The sequence below is a fragment of the Rutilus rutilus genome, assembly GCF_951802725.1.
Source record: "Rutilus rutilus genome assembly, chromosome: 24".
Taxonomy (NCBI): Eukaryota; Metazoa; Chordata; class Actinopteri; order Cypriniformes; family Leuciscidae; genus Rutilus; species Rutilus rutilus.
The window spans coordinates 4,227,681-4,253,439 of record NC_140228.1 but is presented as its reverse complement, the minus strand read 5'-3'; the positions used below and the strand labels follow the sequence as shown (position 1 = coordinate 4,253,439).

At 38.2% G+C, this 25,759-nt stretch overlaps 2 protein-coding genes and 1 gene segment (V, D, J or C); all 3 read left to right on the top strand.

Annotated features, from left to right (window-relative positions):
• LOC311284461 (Ig kappa chain V-III region MOPC 63-like) overlaps window positions 1-25,759 on the top strand; it is a 945,935-nt gene that overhangs the window by 865,891 nt on the left and 54,285 nt on the right.
• On the top strand, window positions 116-9,780 carry dcun1d3 (defective in cullin neddylation 1 domain containing 3). Its single transcript, XM_084399508.1, has 4 exons — window positions 116-255; window positions 1,719-1,790; window positions 4,948-5,480; window positions 8,068-9,780. Exons 3-4 carry the CDS (start codon window positions 5,059-5,061, stop codon window positions 8,558-8,560), a joined length of 915 nt encoding a protein of 304 aa, XP_084255634.1. The 5' UTR covers window positions 116-255; window positions 1,719-1,790; window positions 4,948-5,058; the 3' UTR covers window positions 8,561-9,780.
• Window positions 11,118-25,759, top strand: part of katnip (katanin interacting protein) — a 30,269-nt gene continuing 15,627 nt past the window's right edge. The window contains exons 1-14 of one of the 2 annotated variants that reach the window (XM_084399107.1): window positions 11,118-11,200; window positions 13,415-13,500; window positions 15,801-15,976; window positions 16,061-16,158; window positions 16,269-16,370; window positions 17,034-17,135; window positions 17,254-17,473; window positions 17,923-18,051; window positions 19,538-19,707; window positions 19,825-19,901; window positions 20,639-20,723; window positions 22,093-22,299; window positions 22,387-22,524; window positions 24,484-25,384. In XM_084399107.1, the coding sequence (XP_084255233.1) occupies window positions 11,189-11,200; window positions 13,415-13,500; window positions 15,801-15,976; window positions 16,061-16,158; window positions 16,269-16,370; window positions 17,034-17,135; window positions 17,254-17,473; window positions 17,923-18,051; window positions 19,538-19,707; window positions 19,825-19,901; window positions 20,639-20,723; window positions 22,093-22,299; window positions 22,387-22,524; window positions 24,484-25,384 (2,503 nt within the window). In that variant the 5' untranslated portion in view covers window positions 11,118-11,188. Of the gene's footprint in view, window positions 11,201-13,414; window positions 13,501-15,800; window positions 15,977-16,060; window positions 16,159-16,268; window positions 16,371-17,033; window positions 17,136-17,253; window positions 17,474-17,922; window positions 18,052-19,537; window positions 19,708-19,824; window positions 19,902-20,638; window positions 20,724-22,089; window positions 22,300-22,386; window positions 22,525-24,483; window positions 25,385-25,759 lie in introns of both variants that reach the window. The other variant, XM_084399106.1, reaches the window with a different exon arrangement.

Below are 25,759 nucleotides of genomic sequence, written 5' to 3'. Positions count from 1 at the left end.
GGTCCGGATCAGCGCAGGTTCGGTTCGGGTTCAGGGACAGGCTCGAGTCTGTAGGAAGTGATGCGGGGGGAAATGTCAACTGTGATCATCTAATGACCCAAAGAGCATCCGAAGCACACAAAGAGAAGCCCTTTCTCCTGCTTTTACACAGAGATTCAGAACCGATCCGGTTCGGCTGGAGGGTGGGATTAGCTTTAGCTTTAGCATGACAGCAGGGATGCGCTGATTCTGAGCTATTTCATCATCTTTCCACAGGTAAATCAACACAAAACACCTTCAGGTCAGATATCCGCTGTGTTTACGTGTAGAATTTACACATTTTATAGTTTACATGAAGTTTATTGTGTATAAATGATCCACACTTATCTGAAGCTAACCAGCTAAGCTGCTAACATGAGATCAGCTCTTTAAAAGACTTTAACTGTCATATCGAGTGTTTCATTACTCACAAACAGTCGTATATTAATATATCAGAACTATTAGTATAATCGTAGAGATTGTTTAGCGAGGATATAGAGTGTATTTGCTGTATATATGGACAGTTAATCATAATTTTAAAGGGAAAGTTTCTCATTTATACTGATAGAGACTCTTGGCTGTGGCTCAAATCTAGTGAGCGACTTTGCTAAACAGCATTATTGGGATCAAATTTCGCTTATGATGCCTTAAATATATTAAATAGACGACCCACAAATGTTTTAAATGCTCAAAATGCTGCCTATGTAGACAGCATCTGTCTATATAATATATAACAGAGATTTTGCTAGAGGAAAGGACATTTAATATCATAAAATTGACATTAAACCCGAATTATCTTCACCTAACAAAGAAGTACCATGGTGCTACTATGTTTTACAGTGGTTTAACCATGATATTCTGTGAAGTACCTTAGTAACATTACCAGAAAAAAAATGTAAACAACTAAAACGAGATTTAAATGAATAACATTATATTAAAATGTGTAAATAAAAGAGTAAATAACAGTACAGTGCTATAATGAGTAGAGAAAACAACATAGGCTAATATAGCTTAATAGAAACATTTTCCAAATTATATTTTAGACATATTTATAATATTAATTCTTTACAGCCTAAATTGGGACTTTCCTCAAGAAACTATATAGATTGCTTTTAAACCCCTGCCTTAGTATACCTGCGCTGTTAGTGTGTTTTCGGTTCCATGGTATTCCTTTGAGCGGCATGTAAATACTTTGGTAAATTAATATGCTAATCATACAGTCGCATGATATGTCTTAAAGCACGTCAGTCAATATCCAGTTACCATGTTATTTACATTCACCATCCAATAAATTAATCAAACATCCTGTTATACTAGTAAATGCATCACATAATGGAAGTAAATTGGGTTGCGATTATTAACCTGCAAATTAGTTCGTGACCTATGACCTTTTTCCCCAAGTGCTGCCCACATCCCCACCAGGTGTATGTTGCTATGACGATGACCCCTTTCAGGTTATATGTCATTTAATCGTGGCACTGGTCACGTCAGCAATCCAACACCTCTAATGTAACCCAGCTCCGATTTAGCCTGTTTTATTTAGGTTAGCTCATGGGTATTGTGTTGTGGGTTAGATAGTTAGTTAGAGCAGGAGGATCAGGTGTGTGAAAGTGTCTCGGAGGATTGAGGTGTGTTGTGTCGATGGTTTAGATGGTGTGTTTCTGATCGCTCTGTCACTTTTGCTTTGCTCTTTGGCTCAGGCTAGCGGATGTTCCGGCCGTCTCCATGGAGTTTCCTCAGATGACACGTCGGTTCACTGCTCGGGGATTTGGGTGAGTGTGTCCCGTACCACTGCACAACACGCGTGTTCCTGATCCATGGTGATGTAGTCGCTCTGAGCCTGCTCTGATAGCCACAAACACAAGCAGTCTCATCCCAGAGTCCTCAGCGTTCAGTATAAAGCAGGTCGTGTTGCTCCTGGATGCTGATTGGTCGATACAGCGTTCCAGTGTTTATCATCGCTCAGCATCCATAGAGGCCAGCTGCTAATGTTCATGTCACTGTGTGGACCTACAAGCGGAAGGATGATACTAGATTTAAATACTTTTATTATATAATAACCACTCAAGGCCGCTGCGTGTCAAGTATATCAATGTCCTTTATCTGTGAAATAGATCTTTTATAAAATAAAAAATAAATATAACTATAATAGTTAAATATATAATAAATATAATAGTTAAATAAAAATAATAAGTAAAATAAATACAAATAGTCTACTTTATAATTTAGCAAATATTGTCTCATTCATATTATATATATATATATATTTTTGTTTGTTGAAATCTTAATATTTACTTATAATAATGATTTTGTATTTGATTTATTATTATATTTATATATATTTTTTTATATATTCCTTGTTTTAATGCATTATACTTTCTAAAGATGTAACAATGAATAGGTTTTATTATATATTATAACTGTGCATTAGAGGTGCATTACAAGTAAAGTGTTGCCATAAAATATATATATATATATATATATATACACACACAATATATTGTTAGAGCTGAAGGACGTTGTTTGGCGAAGGTTATAAATCGACAAAATAAAATGAGGCCCTTAAATATTGTTTTTCTCTCATGGCTAATTATGGTACTTATTCATATTTGACACATTTTATAGTTTATTGTTCATTTTAAATTAGTTTGAATTTCAAAAGCGTAACAGAATTGTCCCCATAAGCAAACTGTGTCTCACTGCATGAGAAACATAAATCAGAGGAGAGATATCCTGCATTTTATGTAATATTGAACACACAAACAAAGCCCAGAAACAAAGAAGCCCACATTTGAATTATGATTTTTTTTATTTATTTTTTTTATGAACACACATTGTTCTCATTCCTCAAAGTCATTGTCTTGCGAACAGCACAAACGGTTATTCTAAGAACTTCAGATCTGATCCCTCGACGTTCAGCCTTCGCTCGTCCCGGCCTAGTAACACAGTTTGTAGGTACGTTTGTTAATGTCATAGTGGAAGCGTTTAGGATCCGTCTCTGCGGCCAATCAGAATGCAGGAGGAGTGCCAGATTCGCTGAATTAAAGCTCTCTGCGTTCTGTCACACACTGATTACTACTTCAACAACCACAGTGCATGGATCTCACCACACTGGTTCATGTCCTGCCCAGACTCTGATTCACTGGCAGGGCGCAATTTAACACACACTGTTTAACTGGCTTCCTTTGTTCAGAGGAAGTGAGAAAGCTGCGCACATGATGATTCAATATATTGTTCTTCAGGTTTGTCTTTTAATTCTAAAGAAAATTCACAAGTTAAGAAATCAGTCGAGGGAGTGTTGACCACAGTGAGATGAGTGCAAGGAAGTGAAGCTCAGGTTCATCTAGGGAACTTTGTATTTGTGGACTTGGAAAGAGGAACAGTGTACGTGCGATACAGATTGGTCTGATAGCCATTGTTCTTTGGAAGTGGGACGAAAAGGCTTGTGAGAATCTTGTGACATTTACCCTTAGAAAGACCAGCTGGATTTTAATATTACATTAATGTGAGCATGAAATCATAATTGACTCTATACTTAATATTTCAGTGATGCTTTATGTTTGTTTTTATTTGTTAAGGAACAATGCACATTAACTGACATGAGCGCTTGTGTGTATCCATCATGTTAATGTAACATCTGCAGGCCCTGCCAGGTTGATGATGGTAAGAAGAATAAGAGAAGAACAAAAAAAGAATGATATGAATACACATACCTACAATTAGTAAAAAACAATGGTTCGAGCATATGGAACATAAAACACGAAAGTAAAGGACATTTTAGTAAACATAAACAGAAGAATATCATAGGCACAAAAATGCAAACAAAATTACTTAAATGCACAAGCAGACGAAAAACACTTTAGTTTAGTGTCCGGTTCTCACTGTTAACTAGCTGCTTATTAGCATGCATATTACTAGAATATCGGCTGTTTATTAGCACATATTAATGCCTTTATTCTGCATGATCAATATTCTACGTCCCTTAAAGGGATACTCCACTTTTTTTGGAAATAGGCTCATTTTACAACTCCCCCAGAGTTAAACAGTTGAGTTTTACCGTTTTAAACCATTCAGCCGATCTCCCGGTCTGGCAGTACCACTTTTAGCATAGCTTAGCATAGATCATTGAATCGGACAGGACCATTAGCATCTCTCTCAAAAAAATGACCAAAGAGTTTCGATATTTTTCCTATTTAAAACTTGACTTTTCTGTAGTTACATCGTGTACTAAGACCGACGGAAAATGAAAAGTTGTGATTTTCTAGGCTGATATGGCTAGGAACTATACTCTCATTCCTGCGTAATAATCAAGAAACTTTGCTGCAGTACCATGAGTCCAGCAGGCGTAATGATATGACGCAGCGCCTGAAAATAGTCCCCAGCTCTGTAACTTCCAACGTGACCGGGACTAAGTTTGTCTAACCTATTAGACCTATTTTTAGGCGCGAGTATAGTTCCTAGCCATATCAGCCTAGAAAATCGCAACTTTTCATTTTCCGTCGGTCTTAGTACACGATGTAACTACAGAAGAGTCAAGTTTTAAATAGGAAAAATATCTAAACTCTTTGGTCATTTTTTTGAAAAAAATGCTAATGGTCCTGTCCGATTCAATGATCTATGCTAAGCTATGCTAAAAGTGGTACCGCCAGACCCGGAGATCGGCTGAATGGATTCGAAAACGGTAAAACTCAACTGTGTAACTCTGGGGGAGTTGTAAAATGAGCCTATTTCCCAAAAAAAGTGGAGTATCCCTTTAATCACCCAATACCTAAACTTAACAACTACCTAACTAACTATTAATAAGCAGTAATCGTCGTAGTTAAGAGTGAGAATTGGACCCTAATCTAAAGTGTGACCATTAATGTTTGAGTGATGCTTTAACGTGACTGGTCTGATTCCCCGTGATGAATGTTGGATCTGAATCTTCAGGGCATGGTGACTGCTGTCCGTCAGCCAGTGGGCGTCTAGCAGGGGTCGCCTGGACCTGAAGGAAGACCTCCGAAACAGGACGAGGGAGACCAACACGAGAACGAGAGCGACATGGGTCAGTGTGTGACTAAATGCAAAAATCCCACGTCCTCTCTGGGCAGTAAAAGCGATGCTGGGAAATCTCACGGGAAGAAAGGCGGCACTGGCGGCGCGCACAAGGAGGAAGTGGCCAAGTCTTCCGTCGACGTTATTTTCAACGGCACCAAAGTGTCCGAGGTCACCGTGGAGGGCGGCGTGGCTCCGACCCTCTCGGCGCTGGACGTGCGGCGGGATCAGTCCGTGCAGGACGGGGACGGAGTGTCGCTCGCTCGGATACACGACATGTTCTTGTGTTATAAAGACGAGCACGAGGATGCCATCCTGGAGGAGGGGATGGAGCGCTTCTGCAACGACCTGTGCGTCGATCCGGCCGAGTTCAAAGTTCTGGTGCTGGCGTGGAAGTTCCAGGCTGCAACCATGTGCAAGTTTACAAGGTGAGTTAGACGTGTGGAGGAGTTTAACGACACACAGACGAGGTTGAGAGACACTACCGGGAAGTTTGGGGGTCAGTAAGATCTTTTTAATGGTTTAGAAAGAAGTCTCTTCTGAGACTGCGTTTATCTCATCAAAAATACAGTAAAAACAGTAATATTGTGGAATATTATTAGAATTTAAAATAAGCGTTTTATTTTGTAATGTATTTTAAACTGTAATTTATATCCTGTGATCAAAGCTGAATTTTCAGCATCATTACTCCAATCTTCAGTGTCACATGATCCTTCACAAATCATTCTGATATGATGATTTGATGCTCAAGAAACATTTCTGATTATTATCAATGCTGAAAACAGTTGTTCTGCTTCATGTTTTTGTGGAAACTGATATTTTTTTTGTAACATGTCTCCCAAACTTTGAGAAGACAATCCCAGAATGCACTGCTTCACAAGAAAATCCATTCAAAATGGCAGGTGATGCACATTTGTGTTTGTGTGTGCGTTATGCTAATGTGGGAATAATTCAGTCTTCATGCTGTGTAATTGATTACTGTATACCAAAATGCAATGCACACAGACAGACTGACCTTCTATTTAATGTGCAACAAAAGACATAAATCATCATTTGTAACCGTTCTTTCATTGTTTAACGGTCAAAATGTAATTATCGTAATTATTGAAGTCATGATAACTGGATGCTACTTGCCGAATTACATATTTGTAAGATATGGTCGAAGCAGAATGATAGGATTGCATTCTGAACAGCCACAGAGTTCTACAGCACAGCATTGTGGGTATTATAAGGGTGAGAGGCAAAAATGTGAATTTCAGTTGAAGAAAACAAAGCAATAAAAAGAGATGTTTTCACAGTTTTATTGTTGAATAGCAGTGGTGTCTGCGGGTACAGACGTTACACTGGGGTGAGAGATCATTAGTCACTGCAGTTCCTCCACACACACTTGCAAAGATTGCTTCATCTCGTCAAAGTGTTGCAATGACAGACTCAGAGTCTTTTGCCCATATTTCAATTGGAATGAAATGAAAATTCACCCTGTCTGTTTTGTAAATGCATGTTATAGATCTTATTGTGAACAATTCATCCGTGCATGTTTAATTTTCTTAACATTTTGACCTCATAATCTTCAATCTGCTTACATATGCCAAACTTCTCCAATCATGTTGTCCGTTTAAACACCGCCTTGTTCTTACAACAGACTGTATGCTTTCATTCAGGTCCAACTCGCGCACAAGTCAAGTCTGGGAGGCGTCCTCCTCCTACATGTTTTCTTATTTATAATCTGTTTCACTCGCATTTACGTCACAGTACAGAAGAAAACATCTCTCGCTATTTCCAAGTCAACTAATGCTTCTTCCACTATGGTTTATAAAATAAATGTCTTAAATAATAGTATAATACACTATTATACTATTACTATAGTATAATTTTTAAAAAGAGTTATATATACAGTACAGGCCAAAAAATACTATTTTTAATGTTTTTGAAAGAAGTTTCTTCTGCTCGTCAAGCCTGCATTTATTTGAAAAATACAGAAAAATTATTTAATATTGTGATATATTATTACAATTTAAAATAATTGGTTTTCAATTTATTATACTTTAAATTATCATTTATTTCTGTGATGCGATGCTGAATTTTCAGGATCATTACTCCAGTCTTCAGTGTCACATGATCCTTTAGAAATCATTCTTAATATTCTGGTTTATTATGAGTGTTGGAAACAGTTCTGCTGCTTAATATTTGATGAATAAAAGGTTAAAAAGAACTGCATTTATTCAAAATAAAAATATACTTTCTAATAATATAAATCTTAACTATCACTTTTTATCAATTTAACACATCCTTGCTGAATAAAAGTATTGATTTATTTCCAAAAAAAGAAAGTATTATATTATGCAAAATATTTCTATTTTTAAAACATTTGCTTTTTTTTCTTTTTTACTTTTTGTTCATCAAAGTATCCTAAAAAAGTATCACAGGTTATGAAAAAATATTAAGCAGCAGAACTGTTTCCAACTTTGATAATGAATCATCATATTAGAGTGATTTCTAAAGGATCATGTGATAGACTGGAGTAACGATCCTGAAAATTCAGCTTTGCATCACAGGAATAATATCATATTTCACAATATTACTGTTTTTACTGTATTTTTGATCAAATAAATGCAGCCTTGGTGTTCCCAAACTTTTAAACAGTTTAAACAATGATTATTAATAATCATCTGATGTTTCTGGACATGCAATTCACACTGAAAAAATGTAACGTATAATTAAAACCTACACCTATAGTAGTTCTATGAGTCAGGGTTGTTCTAGTTTACTAAGACCATTACAAATATATTTCAGCTAGTTGCCAAGGCATCATTTCTCAATTTTATTTAGTTTAACTTGATGTACTAAAATAAAATAAATAATAATAATAATAATTCAATTATCTCTGATACGAACATAAATCGTACTCCTTTTACCGAAATTCAAATAACATTTTTTGCATCCTTGCTTCAAGAGTCATTCTCAGTTGCAATGTCAAATCCCAGTGTGTGTTTTGTGTGTGTGTGTGTGTCTCAGGAGGGAGTTCGTGGACGGCTGTAAGGCGATCCAGGCCGACAGTATCCCGGGAATCTGCTCTCGGTTCCCCGTGCTGCTAGAGGAGTCTCGAGGAGAGGAGAGTTTCAAAGATCTCTACCGGTTCACCTTCCAGTTCGGGCTGGACGCGGAGCAGGGCCAGCGCTCCCTCCAGCGCTCCATCGCCATCGCCCTGTGGCGGCTCGTCTTCACGCTGGACTCGCCCCCGGTGCTGGAGCGCTGGCTCGACTTCCTCTCGGACAACCCGTGCGCCGTGCGCGGCATATCCCGCGACACCTGGAACATGTTTCTGAACTTCACGCAGAGCATCGGGCAGGACCTCAGCAACTACAGCGAGGACGAGGCCTGGCCCAGCCTCTTCGACTCGTTCGTGGAGTGGGAGACGGAGCGACGGCGGAGAGAACGAGCGCACGAGGGCTCCGAGACCGATCCCCCTGTGGACTGCGAGGCCTCGTCCGTGTGGCCGGGACCTTGAGGAACCATGTGTTCTGGGATGGTGGTGAACTCTGGACGATGACGTGTGTGTGTGTGTGTGTGTGTGGAGGTGTTTCTGAGCCCGTCACTCTCCATCCGGATTCTAGATATTGTTATGGAATTTTTGGTCTTATTGCATTGGGCATCCCAGTGCGCTCTCTCTTGACTTTTGTTTTAATGAAAGGGCTCCAAACAAATTGTTTTTTTAAGCACTTTTATTTAAGTTATTGCTGTTGTTCATTTAATTTGTTTTAAAATTCACATTTCATCCAGAGCGGTTTCTTCTCGCTAATATTTTGGGATTCACCTGCACGCCAAAGAAAAGGGAATTCTGTCAGCTGCCTACCGAGTTTGAACACACTCACACACACTCACACACACTCACTCACTCACTCACTCACATTCACTCACTCGCACACACACACTCACACATACACTCACACATGCACACATTCACACTCAAATACACACACACACACACACACATATTTATGCACTAAAGAAACCCACACATGCATATGGCAGCATAACTGCTGTTTTGAACGGTTATATTTGGGCTTCTGTTGGCTGAGGAGTGTGTGTGCCGTTCTGTTGGCTGAGGAGTGGGTGTGCTGTTCTGTTGGCTGAGGAGTGTGTGTGCTGTTCTGTTGGCTGAGGAGTGTGTGTGCTGTTCTGTTGGCTGAGGAGTGTGTGTGCTGTTCTGTTGGCTGAGGAGTGTGTGTGCTGTTCTGTTGGCTGAGGAGTGTGTGTGCTGTTCTGTTGGCTGAGGAGTGTGTGTGCTGTTCTGTTGGCTGAGGAGTGTGTGTGCTGTTCTGTTGGCTGAGGAGTGTGTGTGCTGTTCTGTTGGCTGAGGAGTGTGTGTGCTGCTGTTTAACATCAGACTGCAGTGATTGATGTTCTGAAGCCCTCATCCTCATTCCTCATGTGCTTTCCTGCTCTTCTTTTCCCCTTCTGATGCATTCATTCATTCTGCTATTCACTCATGTATTCTCAACAACGGTCAGGTGTGTGTGTTTGTGTGTGTGTGTGTGTGTGTGTGTGTGTGCGCGCGTGCGTGGGGAAATACACAGATTCATTTGCAGTTGGATGTCTGCTGTGAGCTTTTTCTTTTCTTTTACAGTTTACAATTTTTTTTTTTTTATTCAAATTTATTTTATTTCATCTTTTGTGTCTGGTTTTATATAAATGATACAGTTTATAATGAATAAAAATGTGTTGAACATTGGATTTTAGTGTCTTTTTTTTTCTAATAATGTTTCACTTTTTGATCTCTTACATTTAGTTACGATAACAAAGCATTCATTTTTTTCTTAAAATCAGACTTTATTATTAGTACTATTATCATGCATGTCTTAATATATTGGGTAAAATGTTCAACTAAATTGTTTTGAAGGTGGAAATACTATTATTTTTCTTTTATCTCAGTATATCAGTTAAAAATGATGCTGATTTTACAGACCTTCACTCCGTTTAGTTTGAATGGATGTCAACGTTTAACGGAAATCTGGCAATTTATTAAGAAATATTACCGGTGTTTCTTCATTTTACTTTCCACTAATCAAACATGTTATTTCAGGAATATTATTTTCTTTTCTGCGTCCTTGATATTTCCATCCTGTTAGTCTTTTGTAAAATCTATTTAAATAACAAAAGGAAGTGACATCACTTTGGAGGGAAAACAACAAACACGGTTATCAATGGATTTGATGGATTCTGTGGTATTATCAACATTTCAAAGATGGTTAAATGTTATTCAATTCAAGTTGACACCATCATTCTTCCCTGAACAAAGGCAAACTTTAGCTCTTTATTTGCATTCTATGAGGTCCATCCTTTCAATTTTCTTGCAATCGACTTGTTTGGTTGATTAGTCTGTGAGGCCGATCAGAGAATATTTCTGAATGTCTTTTATACTATTTTAAAGAAAACACAAGCGTTTTCTTATTATAAAAATTTCAGTGTTCATAAAGTGATGCATGACAGAAATGGTCTATTTTAAGTACAAATATGCAACAACAGACAAATACTTAATACTGGTATGATACAGTAACAATTAATAGAGATATTATGAATAAATAAATAAATGGAGCATTTATTATAAACATAATATTCTTTAGATTTCATGACAGTCAGTTTTTGCATAATTAAAAAGGTTTCCATTATGCAAATCTGCAAAATATTTGTGATTTTGTGAATTTAGTTTTTTAGTTAGTGTTAATAGAATAGTATTTCAATATTTTGAATAATATTGTTTTATGAAACTTTGGCGTTACATCCAAGAAGTCTATCCAAGAAGACAGTAAAAAATGTATGTTCATTTATTGCGTACAAGCATTTAATGTTGGCCTCAGCCTTGTGGGCGGGTCTTCTAAAGAGATTGCGTGTTGTGATTGGACAGCGTCTCTCCTTGTTGAAGGCGCTCCACCGCTGTGTAGGCGGGCCTGTTTTTCCACGGCGTGCTATGATTGGTCAGTTACAAGCCCGCTGCAAGCGTGTGGGGGCGGGGTCTGCGCTCAGAGGACGCGCTGTGATTGGTCAGCATCTCTCCTGGTTACTAGCCCTCACTGAACTCAACAACGCCGACGCTCAGTGACAGTCTAGCAAACAGAAAGGCGTTTTCAGCTGAGAAATGTCATGGACTGTAAGTTGACAGCTTTTATTATCCAACTTGTTTATTTCAGAGCGTTTATAAATGAATACCGGAGTGGATATGATGGTTTTTGACGTACCGTTTAATGGCGGAGAGGGTTTGTGTGTGCTGTTAGCAGAGAGGCTAGTTTTCAGCATGTAAACATCTGTACAACATCTGTGTGATCAATCTGCAGCTATAGCTGATGTCAGGGTTAAGTCCTGGTTAGCATTTGCAAATACAGTATTTGATTCAGGTTCCATAAAAGCTTTGGAATCTGGTAAAAACAAAAGCTTTACATTGACAGTGCATTATTAAACATTATAGGTCTGTATACAAACTCATACAGTAACGTTACAGGCCTAACGTTACACAACCGATAGAGGTAGCAGCTACTGTATTTAAAGTCATATAGTGTTAATTAGTTACTCTTCCATCTGTTTAAGTTATGTAGTTTTAACTAGCTAATGTCTCTTTTCTCTAGTTTGATTGAGATCTGTGCCTTTCTTATTGTTTCCATTTTATTTCCATACAGGAACACTGAAAATAAACTGTTCAGACCAGCGATATTATAATAAACTAAAACTAAAACCATTAAATAAATAAATGAAAGAATGTTAACTTTTATATAGATATATATTTAATACATTTAAACATATTTTATTCCACGAACTTTTTTTCCCCCCAGCTAATTGCAAAGGCAGCGTCGTTTTAATCTAGTTTAACCTGATTTTTTAAAATAGCTAAAACTAAATTTAATTAATAAAACTATATATACATATTTAAAACTAATAAAAGTGACAAAACTCACAACAAAATTGCTATATATAATATATAGCCTATATAAACTCAGTGATATATAGTATCTCAGTGGTGCTAAAATAACACTGTTATTTCTGACTTGATCTGTAATAAACAATTTTTTAGTTTTCTGACAGCTCGATAGTTGTTATTTTATATATTAGATTATAGTGTCGGGCTGAGATCTTTTAATATGAGCCTGTTTTGAGATGATGCACAAATGTGTTTCAATTAATAATAATATGAATTCAATTTCCTTTGAAAACGACAGCTATAAAACAAGGTGTTTGAAATGAATTCTTATTGCAGCTTTCCTGCATTATTTATGCTAAAAGCTCATGGTGATTCAGCACAAGTAGGTTTGGTCATGTAGATCTGTTACCGCACCGGTACACTGCTTTTACACTGATTTACATGGCTGAATTGTGAAGTGTCATGTGCAATGGACATCTGACAGAAACACACAAGCTGCATATTGAAATGTTCTTTTCAATCAAGAGGCAAATAAATAAAAAAATCTCCTTGGTTTGTTGATTTAAATCTAATTTGCACTTCGTTTCCTTCTCTTCCCTGTCTTTTCCCTTCTTCTTTCTTTTTTCTCTCTCCTCTCAAGTGTCCAGATGCTGTGACTGAAACAGTGTAAGAGTCATCCTGACTATCACATCTGTCTTTCTTCTTTCATGTCTGTCTCTCACGTGTTTCCTCGCCGGCTGCGTGACCAGTGTAATTCAAATGACTCTTACGAACTGATTCATTTCAGTGAGTCGTTCACAAATCAGTCTCTGAGGCTGATTCATAATTCATAAATTCATAATTGCAGCGTGTAGTCATGGATATTGTAATATATTAATGTTTTGTTTAGCATATGGTTGGGGGTTTGCTTCCTCAAATGCTGCAATTTTTTTTTTTACTTTACTAGTATTTCTGTCTTGTTTTCCATTACAAATATTGAAAATTTCTTACATCAAGATACAAAAAACTTAAGATATTAAGTCTTGTTTTCTGAAAAATGTATCAAAAGTGAGTGAGTTTATGCTTAACACAAGAAAAAAACATCTGCCAATGAAAAATAATAGTTTTCCCTTTGAATTAAGTCGATTTTAGCAGATTTTTCTTTTCTTATTTTAGGCAAAAACTCAATATCTTAAGTCATTTGGCATCTCAAGTAAATGTATCTTGATTTAAGAATGTTGAGATATTTGTAATAGAAAACAAGACATAAATACTGAAGAAAAAAATCTTTTTTTTGCGGTGAAATTAAAATAATGGTTAAATGAAACCAGGATGATTCCCATCCGAACTCTCTTCTCTCCGTCACATCTGTCTCTCTCTGTCTCTCTCTGTCTGTGCACCAGCGTTTTGATCATCTAGTGTGTCATATATTGATCGTGATCATATCTGACTGAGAGTTTGTGTCGTGTGCAGGAGCTCAAGAGGAGCCGGGCAGGAAAACCGTCCTCCGCCGAGGAGAAGCTGGATGAATATTTAATCGACCTTCAGCACAAAAACAGGTTTGATGACACACCGGGACACAAATGTACAAACACAGGTCAGATAACACAAAAACAGGTTAACTGCGTGAGCGATATGGCTTCAGTTACGAGTCACACGCAGACGCCGCTCAGCCATGTGACGTTCTACATGATTGGACGCGCTAATGAGCTGCTCTGATTGGCTGAAAACCGGCTAGAGTGAAATTCTAACTGGCCGTGGACATTTGTAACGTTAAATGACGTGTAGTCTTTCAACTCTAACTGCCAGTGAAACAATATCTTTCCTTTCTTCAGAACACATGATTCAGAGAGACACAATGATTCACATTCACATCTCAGCTTGTTTAATATGCATGCTAAAAATGTATATTTCATTTAAGTCTAATACTATTAGATTCATTACTATTATTGTTCTCTAATATTAAACCTACTAAAAACATAAGGCAGGGTTCAACAATAAGGTTTTATTATAAGGTCTAGTTTGTCCAGTTATTCAGATTTCTCCTTTATCTGCTGACATTTTCACTTGTTCCAACACCAAAAATGATACATTTAAATGTTTCATTTTATCTCTAAGTTTACATTTAAATGTATCATTATTTTAAAATGATTTAGTTATTATTCTCTCTGCTTTTTCTCTCTCAAATGGTTTTTACCTTGAAAATTTGTAACAATAGCTGTGATTTATACGGTTGTTATAATTATACAGGAAACGCCAAAACGGCAATAAATTCATAAAGTCTTTTGCTGGAAAAACTGGTCAGTAAGATTATTTTTTTAGAAAATTGATGGTTTTATTCAAGGATGTAAAAAACTGATCAAATAAAGACATTCATAATTTTACAAAAGATTTCTTTTTCAAGTAAATGCTGTTCTTTTGAACTTTCTATTCACCAAAGAATCCTGAAAAAATAAATGCATCAAAGTTTCCACAAAAATATGAAGCAGCACAACTGTTTTCAACATTAATAATAATAATATGAAGAAGTATTCTTGAGCAGCAAATCATCATATTAGAATGATTTCTGAAGGATCATGTGACATTGAAGACTGGAGTAATGATGCTAAAAATTTAATTAAAATTTTAGTAATATTTCACAATTTTACTGTTAATTGTACTGTATTTTGATCAAATAAATGCAGCCTTCAGGAACATAAAATACTTATTTCAAAAACATTAAAGAAAATCGTATCAAGCCCAAATTTTTGACAATTTAAAAAACTTACAGAACTCACAATCATATGTCACAGAAAAACACATTTATGTATCAAGATTTATTGCTGATCCAAAAGGGACAGTGAGAGTAGATGGTCAGCGGGTTAAATTGCCTGAATAAACTTGAACACTGAGTGAAGAGTTCAAATAGAATATTTTGTCAGACCCATCAGACCTGACTAGTTAGAAACAATGTCTACAATGTCATTTTTTTAAAGGGATAGTTCAGCCAAAAATGATATTTAACCCATGATTTATTCACCCTCAAGCCGTTCGAGATCCATATGTCAATCTTTTTTCAGACGAACATATTTTCTGTTATTTTAGAAAATGTCTTAGATCTTTCAGTGGTTATAGTGTGAAGCAATGGGGTCCACCTCCTCCAAGTCCCAAAATGTGCATGCATCCTTCACAAAAGTAATCCATCCGGCTCCAGGGGGATAAACGAAGGCCTTCTGAGGGTAATCCGTGCGGTTTTGTCGTAAAAATATACATATTTAAAACTTTATAAACGAAAATAAATAACTGGCTTCCGGTGGCGGTCGACGCGCGTTCACGGAGATGGATGCTGGCGTATGACGTAGGACGTAGTGTAGGAAGCGTCGTGACGTAGAACGAACGTGACAGCGCAGCCAGAGAGCAGAGCAAAACAAAACTCTACGTTCTACGTCATACGCCAGCATCCATCTCCGTGAACGCGCGTCGACCGCCACCGGAAGCTAAATATGTATATTTTTACGCCAAAACCGCACGGATTACCCTCAGAAGGCCTTAGTTTATCCCCCTGGAGCCGGATGGATTACTTTTGTGAAGGATGCATGCACATTTTGGGACTTGAAGGAGGTGGACCCCATAGCTTCACATTATAACCACTGAAAGATCTAAGACATTTTCTAAAATAACTGAAAATGTGTTCGTCTGAAAAAAGATTGACATATGGATCTCGAACGGCTTCAGGGTGAATAAATCATGGGTTAAATATCATTTTTGGCCGAACTATCCCTTTAAGAACCCCTATTTCCCTGCCTTTCTACCCGCATCTTTCTTCCACTCGGTAGATGTGTGCCGATCGGCTGGTGTCATGTTTAATGTTCTCCCTCAGGGCGCTGAGGAGACTTCAGAGGAAAGATCCCCGTCAGGAGGAGCTGGAGATTCTAGAGCAGGGCTTCAATCTGTACATCAACGGCGCTCACATCAACACTGCTAATGCGGCTCACAGCAGATCCAGCAGGAGAACCACACAGCCTTCAGAAACACAGAGAAACACACGCACTGCAGGTACACACACACACCACACACTGACGGATAAGCGGAGGCTTCCTGTGACCTGCCGGATGAGAGAACGTGTCTGTGTTCACACAGATTCCTCCAGAGCGAGTGCAGAGGAGTGTGAGCTAGACCGACAGAATCAGAGGAGCCACACGGCACCGGAGAAAACACAGAGACGCCGATGGGTGCAGGTGATGCCCTGACTAACTCAAACACTGTCCAGACACTCACCCCACACTAGATTTGCTTTTTCCGTCTCCTTCCTGGCTCTGCATTTTAACTGTATGCATCATTACTGTAGGAATCTGTCTACATCTGCACTGAGAAAGGAAGGAAAGAGAAGATTTCACTGGAGCACAGATACTCCGATGACTTTGAGCCGGACGAGAGCGTGGATATGGAGGTGAGAATATGTGTGTGTGTGTGTGAATATTCCATTTTTCATGTTGCATCCATAATTACATAATTACAACTTTTAAGCTCCACCTGACCGGTGCGAGTCTTAAAACAACTAAAATAGGATTTTCTTCAATATTTTGAGGTGAATTAATGTAGTCAACTATTTTGCTGTCATTATTGATGTGAATAATTATTTATTAATTCAAAAACAGGAATAACTCATAGTGTCCGGCCTTGGAAAATTGACATCTTTAACCTTAATTAAAATATTATTACAAATTTGTTAAACGTAAATGTAAATGCATATATATATATATATATATATATATATATAAATGTGTGTGTGTATGTATATATATATATATATATATGGTTTCATCGAACTTGTAGGGTAATGAAAAACAAATATCCCTTTTTTCATCACTTTTGGCTGCTACTGTATGTAGTAATTGTGGTAATTCTGTCACACAGCTGCATAAGTATGGTAATTATGGTAGTATGGTAGTATGGTACCATGTATGTATGGTAGTATGGTACCATAGTATGGTATGGTAAGTATGGTAATTTTGGTATAAAGCTGCATAAGTATGCCATTCTGAACATTTTTCCATTTGTAAAAGCATTTTAAAGTTGTTATTGTTGTATTCACCTTGTGTTTCTCTCTCAGTCTGCTCATGAAAGCAGGAAAGCGTCTCATTCACTCGGTCAGAGGTCACGCAGTGAGCCGGAGCCTGTCGACAGGGTTCTTCTGAATCCTGACCAGGTCAAGGTCAGGAGCGGATGTCACACACTCAGCCTTTGAATGTTCTGTCATCACTGATATAGTTCGTCTGTGCTGTTGTTTGTCTGCCTCTACACAATGCTTGACCAGTGTTAGTGTGTTTCAGGCCCTGCGTCGCAGTCTGGAGGTGAGCGTCAGGCGCAGCACTCGAGACTCGGCCGGGGAGGAGTCGGAGGAGGAATGGATAGAAGAACAGATCGAGAGAGAGGAGAGCAGCGAAAGCCTCCCTGACCTCACACTTCCTGTCCAACACACAAGCCAGCCAATCAACAAGCAGCTCGGACATGGTGACCTCATCATGCTGGAATTTGGCCCCTCCTCACAAGGTGATGATTTCTGACAGCAAAGTGTTATTTTTCTTAAACTGTTTTTTTTTTGTATTTTACAGTGAAATAGCGTTATTACAACAGTAATATTTCTTGTTTTGTTTGATAATTAAATGTAATAATCATAATCATAAAACAATAATAATTATTATTATTATTTAATTATATTGATATATAAACAACATTTTGGCCACATGCAAAGCCATACAAAAAAGCACAGCAAACCTGGAGCTCTTAACTTTTTTTTTAATTGCAACAATTATCCCCCCCCCCACCCCCCCAAATTAAAATTAAAATTAAAATTTTAATTAGTTTTTTCCCCCCAAATGCGACCCTAGTTTTGTTCTTGATTCCTTGAGTCTAACCTCTCTTCAAGTGAACAAACCATCAAAATGAAGTTGCAAACCCAGTGCAAATAGTCCATATTTTCACTGAGTTTTTGTGTGCAGGAGGACGAAAGATCGAACGCTCTCTCTCAGCTAAAAGAAAGGACACCGTGGAGCCGTACATCCCTACCAACCCAGTGACCGTGAGGAGACAGAGCGAGAGAGTGTGTGAAAGTAGACAGGCCATGTCACGTGAGCGCCACTCACACTTACTCATCAGTGTATGCTTGCAAACATTAACAAATTAAAGTGAAATATGGATATACGGTGTGGGCCGCTGTGCAGCTAACAGATTGCAGATGAAGTCAGAGAGATTTAGATTAAATACAATTCATTCAGTGACACATTATTAATAAAAATAGTTCAATATAATTTAAATGTACCATTTTATCAAATATGTATGTGTGTTTAGGGTTTACTAAAGAAGGGACATTAAGACAGCCATACATTTTAGTATTGTAATTTTACAAAAGTATTATTATTTTATTTGTCATAAATATTGATTTTTTTTTTTTTCTTCTTTACTTTACAGTTAAATATTTCAAAAGTATGGAAGAGGATTAGGGCCAAGCAATAATAAAAAATAAAACCATCTCGAGATTAAAGTCACTATAATGCGAGATTAAACTCGTTAAATTTCGAGAAAAAAAGTCGAAATACAATCGTGAGAATAAACTCATTAAATATCGAGAATAAAGTCGTTGTGTTTCGAGAAAAAACTCGAAATGAAATAGAGAATAACGCATTCGATCAGTGTTCATAACCTACTGATAGAGGACATGGCAGAGTTGGATCACTTCATGTTAGTCAAGCTATATTTTAGACTTTCTTTCAGTAACAAAGAATAGAACATTCTTAGGTCTAGGTTGGCTAGCTCTTTTTAGAAGAAAAAATCAGTCCAATTTGCGCGATGTGCTCGCTTTTGTCCAACATGAAATTCATCGAGGTTTCGTGGTTTCCCAGGATACCATAAGACGCATTATTAAACGTTTTATTTAAACTATAAAACGAATTTCGACGAAGGAGACGCTTGAGAAGACGCCAGTACACTTGCGCTGGCCCAAATGCACTCTGGCATATAGACAGCTATGATAAATTAAAACCGTCGTTACAGTCGTTACATTCTGTGGATGGAGGCGTACACAACCAACAACGATTAATAATGCATCTTATTGTATCCTGGGAAACCAGAAACCTCGATGAGGTTGATATTTCGATTTTTTTTTTTTTTTTGAAATTTAACGAGTTTTTTTTCTCGAAACACAACGACTTTATTCTCGAAATGTAATGAGTTTATTCTCAAGATTGTATTTCGACTTTTATTCTCGAAATTTAACGAGTTTAATCTCGCATTATAATGACTTTAATCTCGAGATGGTTTTATTATTTTATTATTGCTTGGCCCTAATCCTCTTCCATACAAAAGTAATATTTCTTATTTTGTTGAATATTTTTTATTTAACAATTATATTTATATATTATATTATATTATATTATAGTAATATTGATCTGTATGATCACCAAATTGCCAAATTGGAAACCTGGAGCTTTTTTTTTCTAATAAATTTTTCCCCCATATTGGTCAGCCCTTTATTAAAATTTTGCAGCATTAGTTTAATTGTATGTTGATGCTTAACTACTGGAATCAATACACAGAATATGATTTGTTGTCCTGTAGGGTCGTGCAGTCGTGTCGAGCGCCCCCTGTCTGCGGCTCGTAAGGTGGAGGAGCAAAGAGATTCAGACGAGACGGCTGTCGGTGTGTTTCAGGCCCTGCAGAGAGAAAACACACCGCTGCAAACACACCGGCAGAGAGGACAGGACAGGAGGACGGCCCGACACACACCGGTGCAGCTTCACTCACAGCACAACTCTACAATGCCTTGTCATATTCATATGTTAATGATAGCTCATATAGCCTAATTAAGATGACAGTGTAAAATGCCTGTCTGCATATTTTTTAAGGAGGAGGAGGAAGATGATGATGACGATCAGTATCGGGTTAACAGAGCTATGCGGAGAATCGCTCTCATGGAACCCAGGTATACATGATTCCTCAAGCGTACATAACAGACATCAGTATTGTGAAACTAGATTTTAGTTAGTTAAGTTACTTGAAGTAATAAAAAGCTGCTATATTACTCATTTAAAACTATTTAGGGGGGCAATATCTGTTGGCGGAGTTAAAAATAGCCAGAGCTGTATTTATCTGGCGTCTCAATATGTGTGACTGACAGCATTAAATATAAATATACTAACGTTCAAAAGTTTGAGTTGAAACTCTGAAAGGAGTTGACTCTTCTGTTCACCAACGCTGCATTTATTTGATCAAAAATACAGTAAAAACAGTAATAAAGTGAAATATTATTACGATATAAAATAGCTATTTTCTATGTGAGTATATAGTGAAATGTAATTTATTCCTGTGATGCAAAGCTGAATTTTCAGCATCATTACGCCAGTCCTCAGTGTCACATGATCCTTCAGAATCAGAAATCATTCTAATATGATGATTTGATGCTCAAGAAACAAGTACAGTATTTATTTGAAATGGAAATCTTTTGTAACATTATGAATGTCTTTACTGACAGTTTTGATCAATTTTATAAAATAAAAAAAATCTTACTGACTCCAAACATTTGAACAGTTGTGTAGATTAACAATAAATACAACAAAAAAACTGTAATACACCATTATTATTTAGCTAATAACAGCAGAATGCAACTAAATGTTAAAAACTTCTTTTTTTTCAACTTTGCATCCTCTATCTGTCTCTCAGGCAGCAGAAGTGTTTGTTAAAGGCTCTAGAGAGGATCGATGCTGATGATCAGTCTCATCTCACTGACAGCAGCGTCACTCTTCCTGTGAGTATATCTCATTTAATATCTCATTTAATCTGATTTGGACCATGGTAATTGTTCTACCTGCTCTAACCAGCTTGACCAAGGTGGACCAACTGGTAGGGCTGGGCGATATAGCTAAAGATGTTCATATACATATAATAGGGCTGTTAACGCATGCGATTAATTCAAAATCCTTAACGCATTAAAATTATTTAACACAAATAAATTACTGAAGCCCGTGAAATTGAGGTCATTAATGTAATTTACGTCACGCCGTTACATGAAGTCCAGGCTTATTACATCAGAGATGGCAGAGTTGCGGCCAGTTTTCAGTGAGTTATTCATTCCAGTGTGTGTTTCTCCTTTAAACACGAGCTCTGTCATATTCTGTGATTGTTTCTGAAGAGCACGAGCCTCACGCATCACGCTGTGTGAAATAGAGACTGAACCGAACGTCAAAACACATGATACGCAAACCGCGATTATCGGCTGGATAAAGCAAACAAGCATCGTGATAGTAAAGTTTTGATGGATGCGGATTGTAATCAAGGCTAAGACGATTGCGATTATGTACAGGAGTTGTACAGTACCAAGCGTGAGTCTGTGTATGTGAGCTGAGTGTTTCATGTAAACAAGCTCTTTGTTGTTGCACTGTACACTGAATTCTGAAAAGTTTTGTTCTGTAATGTTATTTTTTTCCATTGGTGCTTTGGTGTGCATAAATTTATGAAACATGGACTCCTTATATTATTTGGTTATTTGGTGTCCTTTTGGAGTCTCCAAGTGTCCTATTTTGAGAATAATCCTTAAATCTGATGGTTTACTTCGCTGGATATAGCAAATGATGACAAAATAAACGTAATAAACCAGATATATGTTTAATTTCACGATAAGTGTGCGATTAATTGCACAATAGGCTGTGATTAATCACAATTAATTTTTTTTATCTTTTGACAGCCCTAATATACAGTGCATATATATATAGATAGATGGGTATCGACCAGCCCTAATTATATAATTAATTTTAGATAAATATATATATTTTTTTATTTAATTTGCTCTCAAAAAATTAAAAAAGTTATTTTTTTGTGGCCCCCTCCCATGATCTGGATAAAGCGGCTATTGTTAGAAATTACATGCAAATTGTTTACTGCAAAATCAACAATTGTAGACCACTTACTGCTTTTTACTGAACGAACACACAATTAGCTTAAAGAGACCAATATAAAAACATGAAACACAAAAACTATGAAAATTATACAAAAAGTGCAATCTTCCTGTTATAGTGAAAGCATTCATGAGCGTGTAGAAGAATGAAACTCCAGCGTTTTGAGTGGTATTGAGTTTTACGCTGAGTTTCATCATACGCTCTTTGTTTCCATGACAGCAGAAGGACGTATCTCTGCAGGTGACGCCCACTCTTTATGTTACCATGGAGATCTTGTCAAACTGGGGTCACCCGGGCCAGGTCGGGCTCACAGAAGTTCAGTTCTTTTGTCCTCAAAGCCAAAAACTCTACGTGTCTCCACATGACCTGGACATTCGAAACACGGACCAGCCCGGGAATCTCGCTGCCCTCGTCAACGGGAAAACTAAAGTAAGTATTAGTGTACTTTACTACTGTAGCCCACTAATTCATAATAATAGATGCATTAAATTTAGCATGTGGTCTGTTTCTGTTTAGACCACAAAAGTGCGTCACATGTGGACGTGTCCGTTCCACCCGCCGGTCCAGCTGTACTTTATCATCAGGAATGTGGAACGATCCCCAGGCTTCAACATCTCTCGGATCAAAATTTGGAATTATAACCACAGCATTAATGTGAGTACAGCCGAAAACACACACACCCAGAACAGGACGATAAAACACTGTAACTGTTTATTAAAAGCAAGAGCAACTCCTTCAAACCAAACGATCAGTTCGGTCTTTGTCATCAAGAACGTTTGCTGACATTCTGTATTAGAAAACACACTCTGTTCATTTGAATGCCATCTGAACCCGGGTGCGCTACAAACAAGCAGAGTAAAAAGATGGGTCTCGGTTTGCTTCCAAACGGACCAAAGACGTGTAAACGAATGAAAAACGGGACATGATGTCACAAGATGCAACCCTTAAAAGGACACAATGCTCAAGCAAACCTGTTTTTTCTCGGGATAGTCGCGATGTTTCCCCAGTACAGGCGCCAGAACCGCGTCTCTTCACAGCAGATCTGTGTTTGTGTGTGTGACGGAGGGATTCCTGACGCTGTTTTGACTCCTTTACACAGTTCATAAGCTCTTCATGAGTTCTCCGCTGGTCAAAACACCATCATAGGCTACACACACACACACACAGCGAGTGCTTAGTGTCAATGAATGTTCTCACAAAGATAGGTGTACAAGAATGTGTGTGTGTGTGTGTGTGTGTGTGTGTGTGTGTGTGTGTCTCTGTATCTGTGTGTGTGAGAGAGAGAGAGAGAGTGTGTGTGTGTGTGTGTGTGTGTGTGTGTGTGTGTGTGAGAGAGAGAGTGTCTGTGTGTGTGTGTGTGTGTGTGTGTTTGTGTGTGTGTGTGTTTGTGTGTGTGTCTGTCTTGTGTCTGTCTGTGTGTGTGTGTGTGTGTGAGAGAGAGAGAGAGAGTGTGTCTGTTATTGTGTGTGTGTGTGAGTGAGAGTCTCTGTGTGTGTGTGTGTGTGTGTGTGCGCATGTGTGCATTTCTGTGTGCGCGTGTCTGTGTGCGCGCGCGCGTGTGTGTGCCTGTGTGTGTTTGTCTCTGTGTGTGTGTGTGTGTGTGTGTATGTAGAACAGTTGGAGATTAGCTGTAGGGATTAGCTGAGTTTATCTCCCCCACACCAGCGCTCCGTCAGTCTGATCACTGCACTCGTCTACGGCACAGAAGCTTCAGCGTCTCTTTACACGTTCACTGATGTACAGATCCAGAGAGATTCAACGGTAGGGTGTGAATGATGTATGAGTGTGTGAGAGAATGTATGAGTGTGATAGTCTTATTCCTGATCCTGGATCTGTTTTATTTCATTCCTAGTCTACAGTATTTAGTGTTCGCTAAGTCAAGCATCACTTACTATGTCTTATAGTTACTATCTATCTATCTATCTATCTATCTATCTATCTATCTATCTATCTATCTGTGTGTCTGTCTATCTATCTATCTATCTATCTATCTATCTATCTATCTATCTATCTATCTATCTATCTATCTGTGTGTCTATCTATCTATCTATCTATCTGTGTGTCTATCTATCTATCTATCTATCTATCTATCTGTCTATCTATCTGTGTGTCTATCTGTCTGTCTATCTATCTATCTATCTATCTATCTATCTATCTATCGTAAAAGTTTGCTGTAACGAAGAAATTAAGACAGAAATATATAAATATTGTACAGTAAAATGTACTACTTAAAGTAATAATAAAGGAATAATAATAAAGGAGTGTAATACAACCAATATATTACCATTTCTGTTGTACCTGTGCAGCACCTTATTTTTTTATTTTTATGTTTTGTGGTAAATTGTTATATTTTCACTTAATTACATCTTCCAAGATTGATTAAGTTGTTCACGTTTTATGACTTAACGCAGATTTCCTGTGGCCCTGAATTAAAAGCTAGCTTTTCTGTGGAGTTACATTTACATTAATTACTGAGGTCTAACAAACATGTGGGATGCATTTTCTTCCCCAGTAATGGTGTGAATATCGTGATAATTATAGATAAATGAAATGCACATTGGTAACACTCACATTTAGTGATCCATTTGAATATGCATGTGTTTGTTCTGACAGGATCTGGACGTGGGCGCTCGGCACGTTCGCTTGTATGTGAACAGCACTCTGGTCTTCGAGGGTGAGTTGGAGAAGGGTTGTGGAAACCAGGTCTTCGACTACAACAACTCCATTGAACTCCAGGAACCACATCTCCCAGAGTGCACCTCTCCAAGCCCTGTCTCTTCAGGACACAGCCTGCAAGACTGCAGCCCACATGACCATGAGCCTCAGGAGTCGAATGCGGATTTCCCAATTGTAGAAACAAACCAGGACGAATCAGAGAGTGACAGTAACCTGATTAACCCTGGCAGGAGTGTGGCGGCAATGCAAAGAGACTCTCTAGAAAGAGACTCGCCCCCTTTGGATCTCTCTTTACCCTCTGAACGCAAGGAAGGGTTTCCACATGTGGAGGCGATGGAGACGGTGACCACGCAACCGTCCTCCAGTCGGATCCCACTTTGGCTCCGGCCTGTGAATCGGAGCGCACCGGATGAAGCCGAAGGGTCTCGGGAGCGAGAGCGACCTCAGTGGCTCCAACAGCAGAATGCATCCAAACACAAATCCAAACACTCAGTGCTCCCTGAGATCTCATGCAACCCCGTACGTGCCTGCAAAGAGGCCTCGGGCCACAAGGGGGCGCAGAGGAAAGCGTCCCGTGAACTCAGTTCTGATTCCTTGGATTTGGACCCCGATTTGGGGCTGAATTATAGGCTAGAGGCCAAACATGAGAGAGACCTGAGCATGCAGACAGAACAAGAATCGCACTTAGAGCAACAGTTGAGTGATCGGTTGGACCAGGATTTGGACCTGTGGGATGAGCGCTTTGAGAGGACGGAGCGACCCGTCAGTGGCAGGAGAGGTTCAGCACGATCTCTACACAAAACACAACCCAACCGCAGCAGCGACTTCACCGCAACAGGTGCATTTCTCAAAGTACACCAAAGCCACATCTGTATGTGCATACTAGCTGTCTAGAGTAGTATGCATGATTAAGGTTAGTGCTCCGCAAATCATGTGTTTGCAAAACGATTTATTGGGGCATAAATGAAAAGATAGCTATTCTGTGGCGTTTATGTTACGTTTACATTAATCATTGAGCTCTAACAAGCATGTGGAATGCACTTTCTTCCCAAGTAAGGGTATGAAAAAAACATTGTGAGAACTATCTATCGACTAATGATTTGGGAAAAATATTTATATCATATTTGCCATATTGCCCTAGTTAGTTCTCTTTTGAGTCTTTTGCTGTTGAGGAATGTGAGTTAGAAGCTTCTACAATTGTATGAACCTACAT